General features: G+C 48.5%; 1 protein-coding gene across 4 annotated transcripts in view; it reads right to left on the reverse strand.

Moving 5' to 3' along the window:
- Nucleotides 1–14,549, reverse strand: part of pnpla4 (patatin like phospholipase domain containing 4) — a 29,249-nt gene extending 14,700 nt beyond the window's left edge. The window contains exons 1-4 of one of the 4 annotated variants that reach the window (XM_033023366.1): nt 14,425–14,549; nt 8,823–9,001; nt 2,617–2,711; nt 1,448–1,583 (exon numbers count right to left, since the gene is read on the reverse strand). In XM_033023366.1, coding sequence (XP_032879257.1) covers nt 1,448–1,583; nt 2,617–2,711; nt 8,823–9,001; nt 14,425–14,542 — 528 coding nt within the window. In that variant the 5' untranslated portion in view covers nt 14,543–14,549. Of the gene's footprint in view, nt 1–1,447; nt 1,584–2,616; nt 2,712–8,822; nt 9,002–14,043; nt 14,190–14,424 lie in introns of those variants that run through there. The other 3 variants (XM_033023368.1, XM_033023367.1, XM_033023369.1) reach the window with 3 other exon arrangements.

A 14,549-nucleotide genomic window follows, 5' to 3' on the forward strand; every position in this document is an offset into this window, starting at 1 on the left:
GTGGGACACACCTGTGGACTGATGATGGTCTTCCGCCAAACTCAATCACGTGACCGTTCCACCTCTACTGACGAGGGTTCGATCTATAAGTGGCTCAACCACCAGATGGCGCCACAGAACAATGTTAACTGCGTTGTCAGCCTGATCGTTAAGGGCCGGTCCCACTTACGCGACCTTGGCTCGCAAATTACGCGGCCTCGTGGCCGCTTGAGGCGTACGGGCCTCGCGGGGCCGGTCCCACTTATTAGCGGGGAGGCGTATGGAGTTGTGCGGGGTTGGTCCCGACATCGCGCGGGGCTCCGAAATTCCTGCAATGTCTGAACATTTCGCGCGCCAACGGCCTGTCAGCCCGCGTACGCACGCAGGCGCATTGAGGGGGTACGCAGCGTCTTGACATCATACGCAGCGTCTTGATGGCGTATGCCTAGCGCATGGTGTTGCGCAATGACATTACCGCCCGGCATGGCGTTGCATGATGACGTCACCGCCCGATGCCGTGCGACGCCCAAATTCAGTCGGCCCACCTCCTGCCCAGCTGACTGGTAAGTATGATGCAAATGATGTCACGCGCGAACCTAGCGCGTACTTAGCACGAACTTCGCGTGAACTCCCCTTCCGTTTGGTCGCGCCAAACGCATGCAATCGCATGCAAGTGGGGCAGGCCCTTTAAAGCGTATATAAGAGCGGTGGACCCAACACTGATCACCTGTGTAGGAGGCAACAGCAGATGCTGGCTCACACCGAAGATAGGCATAAAGTGCTGGAGTAACTCAGCGGGTCGGACAGCATCTCTGGAGATGTGGAATACTTTGGCACATTGAATGGCGGTGCAGGCTCGAAGGGCCGAATGGCCTACTCCTGCACCTAATTTCTATGTTTCTATGTTTCTATGAGACCATTCTTAAGACTGAGAGTCAGGGGAGAGGGAAGTAGAGGTGTGAAAAGGTACAGTGTAGGGGAATGGAGAACCAGTGGACGTAGGTTTAAGGTGAAGGGGGAAAAGATACAATGGGAACCTGAGTGGTAACATTTTTACACAAAGGGTGGTGGGTGTATGGAACGAGCTGGCGGAGGAGGAAGTTGAGACAGGTACTATCGCAAAGTTTAAGCAACATTTAGACAGATATGTGGATAGGGTAGGTTTAGAGGGATATGGGAAAAAATACAGGAATTCATTGCCACAGAAGGCTGTGGAGGCCAACTCAATGGATATTTTTAAGGCAGAGATAGATTCTTGATTAGTACTGGGTGGCAGGGGTTATGGGGAGAAGGCAGGAGAATTGGATTAGGAGGGAGTGATAGATCAGCCAGAATTGAATGGCAGAGTAGACCTGATGGGCCGAATGGCCTAATTTTCTTCCTATTACTTCTGAACACGAACAAAAGCTTTTCGCTGCACCTCGGTTCAGGTGGCAATAAACCGAAAGTAAAGTCGAGATTAGTTTACCGTCATAAGATCGTCCCTGGTGGGAAACGAGGAGATCAGGGAATTCTGGAGCGTCTTGGCATTGGTGACCGAGACGTGAAGCCGGCCGTGAGCTTCTTCATGAGCGTCTGCCTTGAGGATCGAGTTGATGCCCTCCCTTCGAAGGGAAAAAAAACAGCAAATCACAATATTTCTCAGTTACGCTCCCGGCCCGACTGAACTGTTATAAACAATATTTATAGTCAACATTTCATCGGGCAACGAGATTGGGGTTGAGCAGGACAATGGTTCATGGCCGACATTCCCTTGTACAATAAACAATGGCAAACGGATCCGAAATCTGAAGAGTGGGGCGAACAGGAAGTACAATGACTTTTTTTCAAATTACCCAGGGTGGTGGATGTATGGAACGGGCCGCCGGAGAAGGTAGTTAAGGCATGGGTTATCATAACATTTAAGATACACTTAGACAGCTACATGGGTAGGATAGGTTTAGAAGGTTATGGGCCAAGCGCAGGCAGGTACAACTAGTGGTCAGAGAGTGATACAGTGTGGAAACAGGCCCTTCTGCCCAGCTTGCCGACACCGGCCAACATGTCCCATCTACACCAGTCCCACGCCTGCATTTGCCCAAACCCCTCTAAACCTGTCCTATCCATGACTAGTGTTGATGGGGTGGGCTAATACAGCCCGTTTCTACGCTGGTGCACAGAAAAGCTGGAGAAACTTCTTCAGAAGAAGGGTTTCGGCCCTATTTCCTTCGCTCCATAGATGCTGCTGCACCCGCTGAGTTTCTCCAGCTTTTTTGTGTACCTTCGATTTTCCAGCATCTGCAGTTCCTTCTTAAACACTGTTTCCACGCTGTATGACTCTAAGACTCAAACCACTTTTATGACCTTAGACTTTAGATACAGTGTGGAAACAGGCCGTTCTGCCTACTGAGTCTGTGCCGATCAGCCCATAATTGCACATTTCTTACAATGGGGATAATTTATAATTTACACAAGCCAATTCACCTACAAACCTGCTCGACTTTGGAGTGTGGGAGGAAAGCCGGTGCACCCATTATGCCATTATGGTACATCGCCCTGAGTGGACCATACTAGGAGGGATAGGAATAGGCTATTCAGCCCAGTAAGTCCAATGGACTGAATGGCAAACTCCTGCACTCTCCCTTATTTGTCTCTTACCTAAGCAGCTTCATAAAGTCGTAGCCGGGAGTTATTGCTCCAAACATCTGTCGCCTGACGTCAGCTGCAAACTCGAAAGTAAATTCTTTACATTGCTGGAAATGGGAAAGGAAACAAATGATTATAATGGCTTCATTGCAGTCATTTAGGGAGCTGGCTAAGCCTAATAGAACATAAATTGTTTATTTAAGGTCCTAATTACCCGCCAGTGGAGGGTGGCACTGGTCGAATGATAGATTACACTGTCATTAGAACAGTATCATTAAACACAAAATGCTGGAGCAACTCAGCGGAACAGGCAGCATTTCTGGAGAGGAGTGGGTGGTGTTTCGGCTAAAGGGCCTGTCCCACTTTCACGACCTAATTCACCACCTTTTTTACTCATGGATATTTTTCATCAGGCTAGGAAAACGCCCTGACCTACTTGATGCCACGAGTACCTACGACTAGCATCACGACCTACCTACGACCACCTCCTCCGACTTCGTGACGACCATGCTGCGAGTATGAGTCAAGGGCAAACTCGGCAGTGGTCGTGAATTAGGTCATGAAAGTGGGACAGGGGCTTAAAGACCCTTCCTTCTTCAGACTGGAGTCTGGGGAAAGTATCATTAGACACTTATCTCATGTTCATAAGTCATTGTAGCAGAAGTAGGCCATTCAGCCCATCGAGTCTACTCCACCATTCAATAATGGCTGATCTATTTTTCCTTCTCAACCCCATTCTCCTGTCTTCTCCCCATAACCTCTGACCTGCACTAATAAACATCCTGTCAATTTCCGCTTCACAAACACCCAATGACTTGGCCTTCACAGAGGTTTGTGGCAATTAATTCCACAGATTCACCACCCTCTAACTAAAAACATTCCTCCTCATCTCCTTTCTAATGATACGTCCTTTTATTCTGAGGCTGTGCCCTCTGGTCCTGGACTCTCCCACTAGTGGAAACTTCCACTCTAAGTAAATAAATTTATTGGCCAAGTATTCACATACAAGGAATTTGCCTTGGTGCACTGCCCACAAGTAACAACATGACAACAACTATCCATGTCTTTCACTCTTTGGTAAGTTAAATGAATTCTCTGCCTCAGAGGGCGGTGGAGGCTGGTTCTCTGGATGTTAGATAGAGCTCTAGCGGCTAGTGGAATCAAGGGATATGGGGAGAAGGCAGGCACGGGTTATTGATTGGGGATGATCAGCCATGATCACAATGAATGGCGGTGCTGGCTCGAAGGGCCGAATGGCCTCCTCCTGCACCTATTTTCTATGTTACTATGTTTCTATGCTTTCAAGAGAGAGCTAGATAGGGCTATTAAAGATAGCAGAGTCAGGGGATATGGGGAGAAGGGAGGAACGGGGTACTGATTGTGGATGATCAGCCTTGATCACATTGAATGGCGGTGCTGGCTCGAAGGGCCGAATGGCCTACTCCTGCACCTATTGTCTATTGTCTATACCAAATGCATCTGTCCCAGACTGTATACAACTTCAGAGTCAAAGAGTGATGCAGGATGGAAACAGGCTCTTTGACGCACCAAGTCTGTGCCAACAATCAACTAATTCCACCTAAATCCCACTCCTTTTATTTATTTTTTTCCACATTCCCAACAGTTCCCTCCAGATTCTACCACTCGTCTATGTAACAGAAGCAATTTAAAGAGGCCAATTAATCTTCCAGCCTACACATCTTTCCCACCAATTGTGTGAAAAAACAAGGAAGTTTAGTTTAGTTTACTTTAGAGATACAGCACAGAAACAGGCCCTTCGGCCCACCGGGTCCACCCTGACCAGCGATCTCCACACATTAACACAATCCTATACACACTAAGGTAAATTTTTACATTTACCAAGCCAATCAACCTACAAACCTGTATGTCTTTGGAGTGCGGGAGGCAACCAAAGATCTCGGCGAAACCCACGCGGTCACGGGGAGGACGTACAAACTCTGTACAGGCGGCACCCGTAGTTGGGATCGAACCCGGGTCTCTGGCGCTGCATTCATTGTAAGGCAGTAACCCTACATGACCGCCCTCTCCTGAACAACAAAACTTAACAACTAGAAACTGAGGCCAGTTCGTTGGCTATATTTAAGAGGGAGTTAGATGTGGCCCTTGTGGCTAAAGGGATCAGGGGGTATGGAGAGAAGGCAGGTACAGGATACTGAGTTGGATGATCAGCCATGATCATATTGAATGGCGGTGCAGGCTCGAAGGGCCGAATGGCCTACTCCTGCACCTATTTTCTATGTTTCTATGTTTCTAAACATGGAGCAAGCTGCCGGGGGAGGTAGTTGAGTCAGGACCTATTGCAATGTTTAAGAAACATTTAGGCAGGTACATGGATAGGACAGGTTTAACTGAATATGAGCCAAATGCAGACAGGTGGGACTAGTGTAGATGGGACATGCTGGTCGGTGCGGGCAAGTTGGGCCGAAGGGCCTGTTTTCATGCTGCATGACTCTGTCAGTGCAGATGTGGTTGAAATTTAAAAAAAGACAAAGATTAACTCAGCAGATCAGGCAACATTTCTGGAGAACATGGATAGGTGCAGTTTCAGGTCGGACCAGCTGAGTTACTCCAGTTTTTTTCCCCCCACCATTTTTCTGTTGTGTCATCTACAAACTTACTAATCAGCCCATCCACATTTTCATTACGTCATTCATATATATCACAAACGTCACTGATCCCGGCACTAATCCCTGTGGTGGAATAATGGTGCAGCGGTAGAGTTGCTGCCTCACAGCGCCAGAGACCAGGGTTCGATCCTGACTACGGGTGCTGTCTGTACTGAGTTGGAACGTTCTCCCTGTGACCGCGTGGGTTCTCTCCGGGTGCTCCGGTTTCCTCCCACATTCCAAAGACGTGCAGGTTTGTAGGTAAATTGGCAACTGTAAATTGTCAATTGTTCCTAGTGTGTAGGATAGTGCTAGAATCTTCCTACCACATCTAGGGAGCAGAGCTAAACTACTATCTTGGTGACCCTCGGACTATCTTTGATGGGACATTACTGGCTTTACCTTGCACAAAATGTTATTCCCGCATCATGTATCTACACACTGTAAATGTAATCATGTATTGTCTTCCCGCTGACTGGTTAGCATGCAACAAAAGCTTTTTGCTGTCCCTCGGTACACGTGACAATAAACTAAACTGATAAAACTGATAGTGTGTGGGGTGATCGCTGGTCGGCACAGACTCGGTGGGCCGAAGAGCCTGTTTCTACGCTGTGTCTCTAAAATCTAAAGTAAAATCTAACACCACTAGTCACAGGCCTCCAGCCATAATAACTAGTACAACTTAGCATCGTAGCCAGCACAGACATTGTGGGCTGAAGGGGCTGTTCCCCTGCAGTACTGCTTTGTAAAAACAAGTTGCTGATACAGCGAGCAATGTTCTTGAGTCAGCTTTTGGAAAGAGATATCCAATTAGTTCCTTTGCACCTTTTGCAATTCTGAACACGTCCATTAAATCTCTCCTTCACCTTCTCTGCTCCAAGTTGAACAAGATGCTCTACATAACTGAAATTGTGTATCCCAGTTCTTGCAACGAGCCAAACATCGCTGTCGAGGCTTATGCCGCGGATAAGGTATTGGAAATGTGCCAACAAATTGCCTTTGGCGTTAAATCCCAGCTCCAGTGATCACCTCCAGGAGAGAATACCCATGGTACAGTGGCCAGTTCATACTCTGAGAATCAGTCAGCATATATATATATATTTATGTACTGCAAGGCATTAGACCCTTGGACAAATATGAATACCACTGTGCCATTGTACAGCGGCATGATGGCACAGATGTACAGTTGTTGCCTTCAGAGTGCAGGAGTTTGCCATTCAGTCCATTGGACCCACTGGGCTGAATAACCTATTCCTATCCCTCCTTGTATGGTCCACTCAGGGCAATATACCACAATGGCACAGATAAATGGTTAACTCAAGGCACAGCGGTAGAGTTGCTGCCTTACAGCGCCAGATACCAGGGTTCGATTCTGACCATGGGCGCTGTCTGTACGGAGTTTTATACCTTCTCCCCGTGACCTGTGTGGGTTTCCTCCGGGTGCTCCGATTTCTTTCCACACTCCAAAGATGTACAGGTTTTATAGGTCAATTATATAGGCCCCCCCCCCCCCCTCGGTCATGGCTGACCATGGGTGTCTCCAGGGTTGGAGGACGCCTGTGCGTGACTGGTGCACAGAAAGCCACCCCATGGTCCTTGACAGATCTGGGTCAGGATCCAGTGGCATGGAGTCCAAGACGACCGGAGACCCTTTTCTGCTGCAGCCTTCATCCGCCTTCCCAGCCGTCGTGACGCTCCACTAAGGTCAGCCATCGTCCTCCGCCTGTTCCACCGTTGAGGTCTTGGTTGGATTGCTCTTTGTCAGAGACCTCCCCCTCGACCTTACCGCCATGGGTGGCCCTACCAGGAGCATAGCTCCAGATGGAATCGCTCTCAGGATCTCAGGACCACACGAGCTTCTCCACCACGACAAGGTGACAATCCACGGAGAAGTCTATAGGTTTTGGTTATAAAATTGTAGATTGTCCCTTGTGTAGGATAGTGCTAGTGTACTGGGGTGATCACTGGCGCGGACTCGGTCAGCTGTATCTCTAAAGTCTAAAGTAAAGCCTAAAAGACGATCGTGAATTTGATGACACAAGGAACTGCAGATGCTGGAGTCTTGTGCAGAACACAAAGGGCTGGAGTAACTCAGCGGGTCAGGCAGCGTGTGGGTAGGGAATGGACTGGCGACGTTTCAGGTTGGGACCCTTCTTCAGTGGGATTGTAGTAAGGGGGAGAAAGACAACTTTGATGGAGCACCTTGTTCCAGCATGGATGAGTTGGGCAGAAGGGCCTGTTTCCGTGCTGTTTGACCCCATGACTAAATATACTTTCATGAATATGTGGTACCTACTTAAATCTAGAATTCGTCCTGGAAACAGTATTTTTTGCCAAGAAGATGGTTATTAGTATATATAACATTCATCAAACACACCACTGAAGGCAGATACAGCCAGCATACAGAAGAGAATGAGATTAACAATTAAGGAAGAAAAATATTAAAAGCACAGGAGAGCAAGATTAAATAGCAACAAACGTGTTGCTAACTCGGAGAGCGTAGTTCAAATCTGCCGATTCACACACAGAAGTTTGAAACAGTCTATTTGTCTACAGGATGTAAGTGTAGCCAGAAAAATCGGTATTTAATGCCAATAGAAGATAGACAATAGGTGCAGGAGTAGGCCATTCGGCCATTCAAGCCAGCACCGCCATTCAATGTGATCATGGCTGATCATCCCCAATCAGTACCCCGTTCCTGCCTTCTCCCCCTATCCCCTGACTCCGCCATCTTTGAGCCCTTTCTAGCTCTCTCTTGAAAGTATCCAGAGAACCGGCCTCCACCGCCCTCTGAGGCAGAGAATTCCACAATCACAACTCTCTGTGTGAAAAAGTGTTTCCTTATCTCCGTTCCAAATGCCCTCCCATCTTAAATCTTTCCCCTCTCACCTTACTCGAATGCCCTCTAGTTTTGGATTCCCCTAGCTTGAGAAAAATACTTGACTATTCACCTACCGATGGCCCTCAGGATTTTATAAACCTCATTTAGATCACCCCTCAGCCTCTGCCATTCCAGGGAAACCAACCCCAGCCTATCCAACTTCTTATAACTCAAGCCCTCCAGTCCTGGCAACATCCTTGTGAATATTTTTGTCATACAGCGCAGAAATAGGCCCTTCGGTCCAACTCGTCCAAGGTGCCCCATCTAAGCTGACCCCACGTCTGCATTTGGCCAATATCCCTCTAAATCTTCAGCATCCATGTACCTGTCCAAGTGTCTTTTAAACATTATTATTGCACCAGCCTCAACCACATCCTCTGGCAACTTGTTCTATATGCCCATCACTTACTGTGTGAAAGGTTGTCCCTCACGTTCAAATTAAATCTTATCCCTTTCAATGGACAATAGACAATAGGTGCAGGAGTAGGCCGTTTGGCCCTTCGAGCCAGCACCACCATTCAATGTGCTCATGGCTGATCATCCACAATCAGTACCCCGTTCCTGCCTTCTCCCCATACCTTCTGACTTTCAAAGTGAGGATAGAAGGAGAACGAATTGTGAAGCCAGAGGAATGAATATGGGTGAAAAGGGAAAGGGGGAGGGGAGGGGGGAAGAAACGCACGATTGTTGGTCAAAGAAAGACTACCCACCTCCAGTGTTTCGGGCTGTGCGAGGAGAACGGCAGCAACTAAAGCCCCACCTGAGGCTCCGGCGTAGTTCTGTATCTTACTGAGCAATCTGCTGCCATGTCTGTGGAGGGCCACTGCTGCCCCTAGTTGATAGATCGCCATGAAGCCACTGGCACTGAAGGTCAGATGCATCATGATCACTGCAGAAACAGCAAGATTTTGGCTATTAAACACTACAACCTCAAATAAGCTCTAGACTACAGAGACTATTATTGTTATTATTGCACTAACATTGTTTTGTTTTTTTGTGTGTACGAATGTGTGCGTTTATATATGACCAGTCTGAAAAAGGGTCTCGACCCGAAACGCCACCCATTCCTTCTCTCCAGAGATGCTGCCTGTCCCGCTGAGTTACTCCAGCATTTTGTGTCTATCTTTGGTTTAAACCAGCATCTGCCGTTCCCTCCAACTCATTCTAGAGGAAGTAGTTGAGGCTGGTACTATCAAAACATTTAAAAGCGGATATATGGATAGGTTAGGACTAGAGGGATATGGGCCAATCGCAGGCAGGTGGGACTAGTATAGATGGGGCATGTTGGGCCGAAGGGCCTGTTTCCACACTGTATGACTCGATGATGCACTGGGTATTTTTTCAAGGCAGATATTGACAGATTCTTGATTAGCAAGGATGTCAAAAGTTATGGGGAGAAAGCAGGAGAATGTGGTTGAGAGACAAAGATCGATCAGCCATGATTGAATGGCAGTGTAGACTCGATGGGCCGAATGGCCAAATTATGCTCCTATGACAAGAACTTATGAAAAAGTGTTGGAGTAACTCAGTGGATCAGGAACCATCTCTGGAGAACACCTATCCATGTTATGCCTTTTTTGCTCAAAACATGTGGACAGCAGCTTCACTGCCTTCAGGAGATCCCAGAGTCATGTGTTTAAGATATTACACTTGCAAGAGTTAGTGTCTGCTATCTGCAAAACCAGCTACATGTTGTACCACCTTAGAGTGGCCTGTGTTATCTTACAAAGCCAGAAACATCCACTGAGCAGTAACGCTGTTAATCTCAGTCTGAAAAAGGGTCTTGACCTGAAATGTCGCCATTCCTTCTCTCGTGTGATGCTGCCTGTCCCGTTGAGTTACTCCAGCACTTTGCGTCTACCCGCTCTTAATCCTGTTCTTTTCAAGTTTCTGAGGTAAAATACCATCTCGCCCAACCTCCCTCTCAGGGCAGGTGAACGAAAATTTGCTGCATCAAAGGCAATTCTCCATTCTCTTCCAGTTCTTTCACCGATTACCCTGAGAGTTTGACCTCTGGTTACTGATCCCTGCTGCCAGCGCAAAGAATCTCTATTTATGACTCTGAACACTTCTGTTAAAAATCTCTCTCAACTCCCTCAGCTCCAGAGATAACAATGCCAGGTTTTCTACTGAACATCCTCTAAGCCGAAGCCTGGCATTAAATATCCCCTGCAACAGCCGAGCTCATGTAGACGGTGCAGAGACAAGGACTGAATACTCCATCTAGCGTCGATGTCCCGAGGGGCCTTGTCTCTAACGAGAAAGCACGCTGACAATAATCTGATCCACTGCAGTTTGCTTACCGTCGCAACAGGTCCCCAGCAGAAGCCATCTCCCTGACCCTGAACTCACCTCTGGAACAGCTGGACTACAAGACTTGGTACGTTCGGCATGTCCCCGGCAACTCGCACCAACTTCTACAAATGGTCCCAACAAAGCATTTTATTGAGATGCATCATGGCAGGGTTTGGGAACAGCTACATTCAAGACCACAGAGAGTTGTGGACGCAGCCCGGACCATCACACAAACCAACCTCCCCTCCATTGATTCCATCTACACCTCACGCCACTGATGACGATGAGTCACAGGGTACAGGAGGGAGATTGGAAGTCCGATTTAAAGGGTGCCAGGACAACAATCTTTCTCCCCTTGTCAACAAGACCAAGGAGCTGATTGTTGACTTCAGGAAGGGAAAGCCAAGGATCCATGACCTTTCATCGACTGGACAGCCGTGGAAAAAGTCAATATTCCTGGGAATGCAAATTTTTGAAGATCTGTCATTGGCTCAGCCCGTGCAATGACAAAGAGTAAGGGGGAAAAAACTGGAAAAGCAAAGACGGCGTTAGGGCAAATGATAGGTGTTTACAGAGGCCAATTAACCTACAACCCTGCACATCTTTTGTGACGTGGAAGGAAACCGGAGCACCCAGAGAAAACTCACGTGGTCTTTAGTTTAAGAAGGAACTGCAGATGCTGGAAAATCGACGGTAGATCAAAAATGTTGGAGAAACTCAGCTGGTGAGGCAGCATCTATGGAGCGAAGGAAACAGGCGACGCTTCGGGTCGAGATCCTTCTTCAGACCGATGTGGGGGGGCGGGAAGAAGAAAGGAAGACGCGGAGACAGTGGGCTGTGGGAAAGCTGGGAAGGGGAGGGGAAAGAAGGAGAAAGCAGGGACTACCTAAAATTGGAGGTCAATGTTCATACCGCTGGGGAGTAAACTGGGGTAAACCCCCACATCATTCTGAAGAAGGGTCGCTTATTTCCTTTGCTCCATAGATGCTGCCTCACCCGCTGAGTTTCTCCGGTCTTTAGTTTAGTTTAGAGATACAGCGCGGAAACAGGCCCTTCGACCAACAGAGTCCACGCTGACCAGCGATTCCCATTAACACCATCCTACACACACCAGGGACAATTTTTACATTTACCAAGCCAATTAACCTACAAACCTGTACGTATTTGGAGTGTGGGATGAAACCGAAGATCTCGAAGAAAACCCATGCAGGTCACGGGGAGAACGTACAAACTCCAATCAGACAGCACCTGTAGTAGGGATCGCACCCGGGTCTCCGGCGCTGCATTCGCTGCAAGGCAGCAACTCTACCGCTGCGCCACCATGCCGGCCCACAGGGACAACATACAAACTCCACACACCTGAGGTCAGGATCGAACCTGGGCTTCTGGTGCTGTGAGGCAACAGCTCTACCCGCTGCACCACTGTGACGGACGAGCTGCTTTTATTAGTTATTTAGTATCACTTCGGTTTTACTTCATTAACTGTACCAATTCCCCTGCCATTTTGTTCCTGGGATGGTCCTTCAAGATGGCGGTGGTGGTGGTGGTCGGAGCAGAGGATCAGTGCCGTTGAACGGCCCGTGGGTTCGCTCTGGGGGTTCGCGAGGTCAGCTGTGGGAGGTGCCCCGGGAAACGGAGGCTGGGTGGCGGCTGCAATAGGCGAGGGGACTCGAGGTGTCGGCAGAGTGGGCCGCTGGAGGTTGTTGACCTCATGCTGGTCGGCGTGGGCAAGTCAAGCCGAAGGGTCAGTTTCCAGGCTGGATAACTCTAATAAATGCTGACATTACCAGTGGCATCTGTAACCCAAAAATGGATTAAAAACAAAAAGAAAAGCAAAGCAGATTATGTGTGCATAAACTGCCTGCTGTATTACCAGTGACAGTATTTCATAAAGTATTGAAAAGACTAACGTGCCCCGGGGGCATTCTTGCTATCTTCTCTCAGTCACAGTATTATTCATTCAACTGACCTGAGGATGCACTATCCCTCTACTTAGTTTAGTATAGTCTAGTTTAGAGATACAGTGCAGAAGCAGGCCCCTTCAGACCACCGGGTCCGCACCGACCAGCGATCCCTGCACATTAACACTATCCTACACACGCGAGGGACACGTTTTACATTTCATGCCAAGCCAATTAACCTATAAACCTGTACATCTTTGGAGTGTGGGAGGAAACCGAAGATCTCGGAGAAAACCCACGCAGATCATGCCGAGAACGTACAAACTCCGTACAGACAAACACCCATAGTCAGGATTGAACCTGGGTCTCTGGCGCGGTAAGGCAGTAGTTCGACCACTGTGGCTCTGTGCCGCCCTTAACACTTGAATACTCAGTCTTTGTGATCTTGATGGTATAGACACATCCCGTTAACACTACATTTTGCATAATAGAATACCAGTATTCTCACCAAAAATATGCTTTATACAATAATACAAACTTGCATTCATAGTGTTCTCTTCCTCCTCAATAACCATCAACACAAGAGCACATCAAGGCTGCATGCTCAGTCCCCTGCTCTACAGGGAACTACAAGGAACGGCAGATGCTGGTTTATTCCAAAGATAGACACAAAATGCTGGTGTAACTCAGCGGGTCAGGCAGCATCCATGGAGAACATGGATATGTGACATTTTGGGTTGGGACTCTTCTTCAATCTGAAGAAGAGTACCAACCCGAAACGTCACCTATCCATGTCCTCCAGAGATGCTGCCTGACCCGCTGAGTTACACCAGCATTTTGTGTCTATCCCTGCTCTACTCTCTCTATGGTTGTGCAGTCAGACACAACTCCAATGCCATCTTTAATTTTGCTGACAATACCGGCGTTGGTGGACGAATTGCAAGTAATGATCACAGAATACAGGAGGGAGATTGAAAATCTGATTGGAGGGTGTCAGAACAACAATCTTTCTCTCATTGTCAACAAGACCAAGAAGTCTGAAGAACGGTTTCGGCCCGAAACGTCGCCTATTTCCTTCGCTCCATAGATGCTGCTGCACCCGCTGAGTTTCCCCAGCAATTTTGTGTACCTAAGACCAAGGAGCTGATTGTTGACTTCAGGAAGGGAAAGCCAAGGATCCACGACCTGTATTCATCGACCGAACAGCGGTGGAGAGAGTCAATGACTTCAAGTTCCTGGGAAAGCATATTTCTGAAGATCTGTCCTTGGCCCAGCCCGGGCAATGACAAAGAATGCCCATCATTTCCCTTATTTCCTTTGAGGAGATTCTGTACGTCGACAAAGACTCTCTTGAACTTCTATAGAAGTATGGTAGAGAGCATACTGACGGGTTGCATCACAGCCCGGTTTGGTAACTCGAACACACAGGAACTAAGGTAAATACATAGTGGTGAACACTGTCTGGTCCATCATGGGCACTGACATACTGACAGTGGAGGATTAATTTAGAGAGAGAGGATACAATAACATTGGTATTAATGGATTATTGGTTTCTTGGTCCTCCAAAATATTCCAAATAATGGAATTTAAACTGGATGTGGGTGGAGGGAGGATTAAGCCAAAACATCCCTTTCTGGCTTCAGTCCTCCCTCCACCACCTCCAGTTTAAATTCCATTTGGAATAATTTGGAGGACCAAGAAACCAAGAAACTGTGATCTCGGTGGGCGCACTCACGGCAGGACGGCGCCAGCAGAGCATCAATACCCGGGAGCAGTAGGTAGCCAGCTTGTTTCACCGATTATTTCTGTCCGCAGGCTCGGCCCGGCGGCCGGTTGCTAAGGGCCGCCGTTAGCAACGGGGGAGCCGCCAGCTACTTCCGGACTACGGAGCGCCGGCCGTCCTGCCCCGGCCCAGCCCGGCCCAGCCCGGCCCAGCCCGGCCCAGCCCGGCCCAGCCCGGCCCAGCCCGGCCCAGCCCGGCCCAGCCCGGCCCAGCCCGGCCCAGCGCGGACGCGATCCTCGCCCCGACCTCGACACGGAGCGACGCTGCACTTATGTTCCCTGTGGCGCCTGCTTGTTTTAGGACGTCCGATAAGGTTCTTAAGAGCGTATGAACCTTTTGCATCAGTCTTTAATTCCGAAGTTTGCTCAAGGTAGTTTTCCAGAATAAAGGATCTGATTGACACCTCCCTACCGCTGGTGGCGCTGTAGCAGCCGCTGGCGCAGACAGTCATGACACCT

This window comes from Amblyraja radiata, chromosome 6 (assembly GCF_010909765.2).
Source record: "Amblyraja radiata isolate CabotCenter1 chromosome 6, sAmbRad1.1.pri, whole genome shotgun sequence".
Classification (NCBI taxonomy): Eukaryota; Metazoa; Chordata; class Chondrichthyes; order Rajiformes; family Rajidae; genus Amblyraja; species Amblyraja radiata.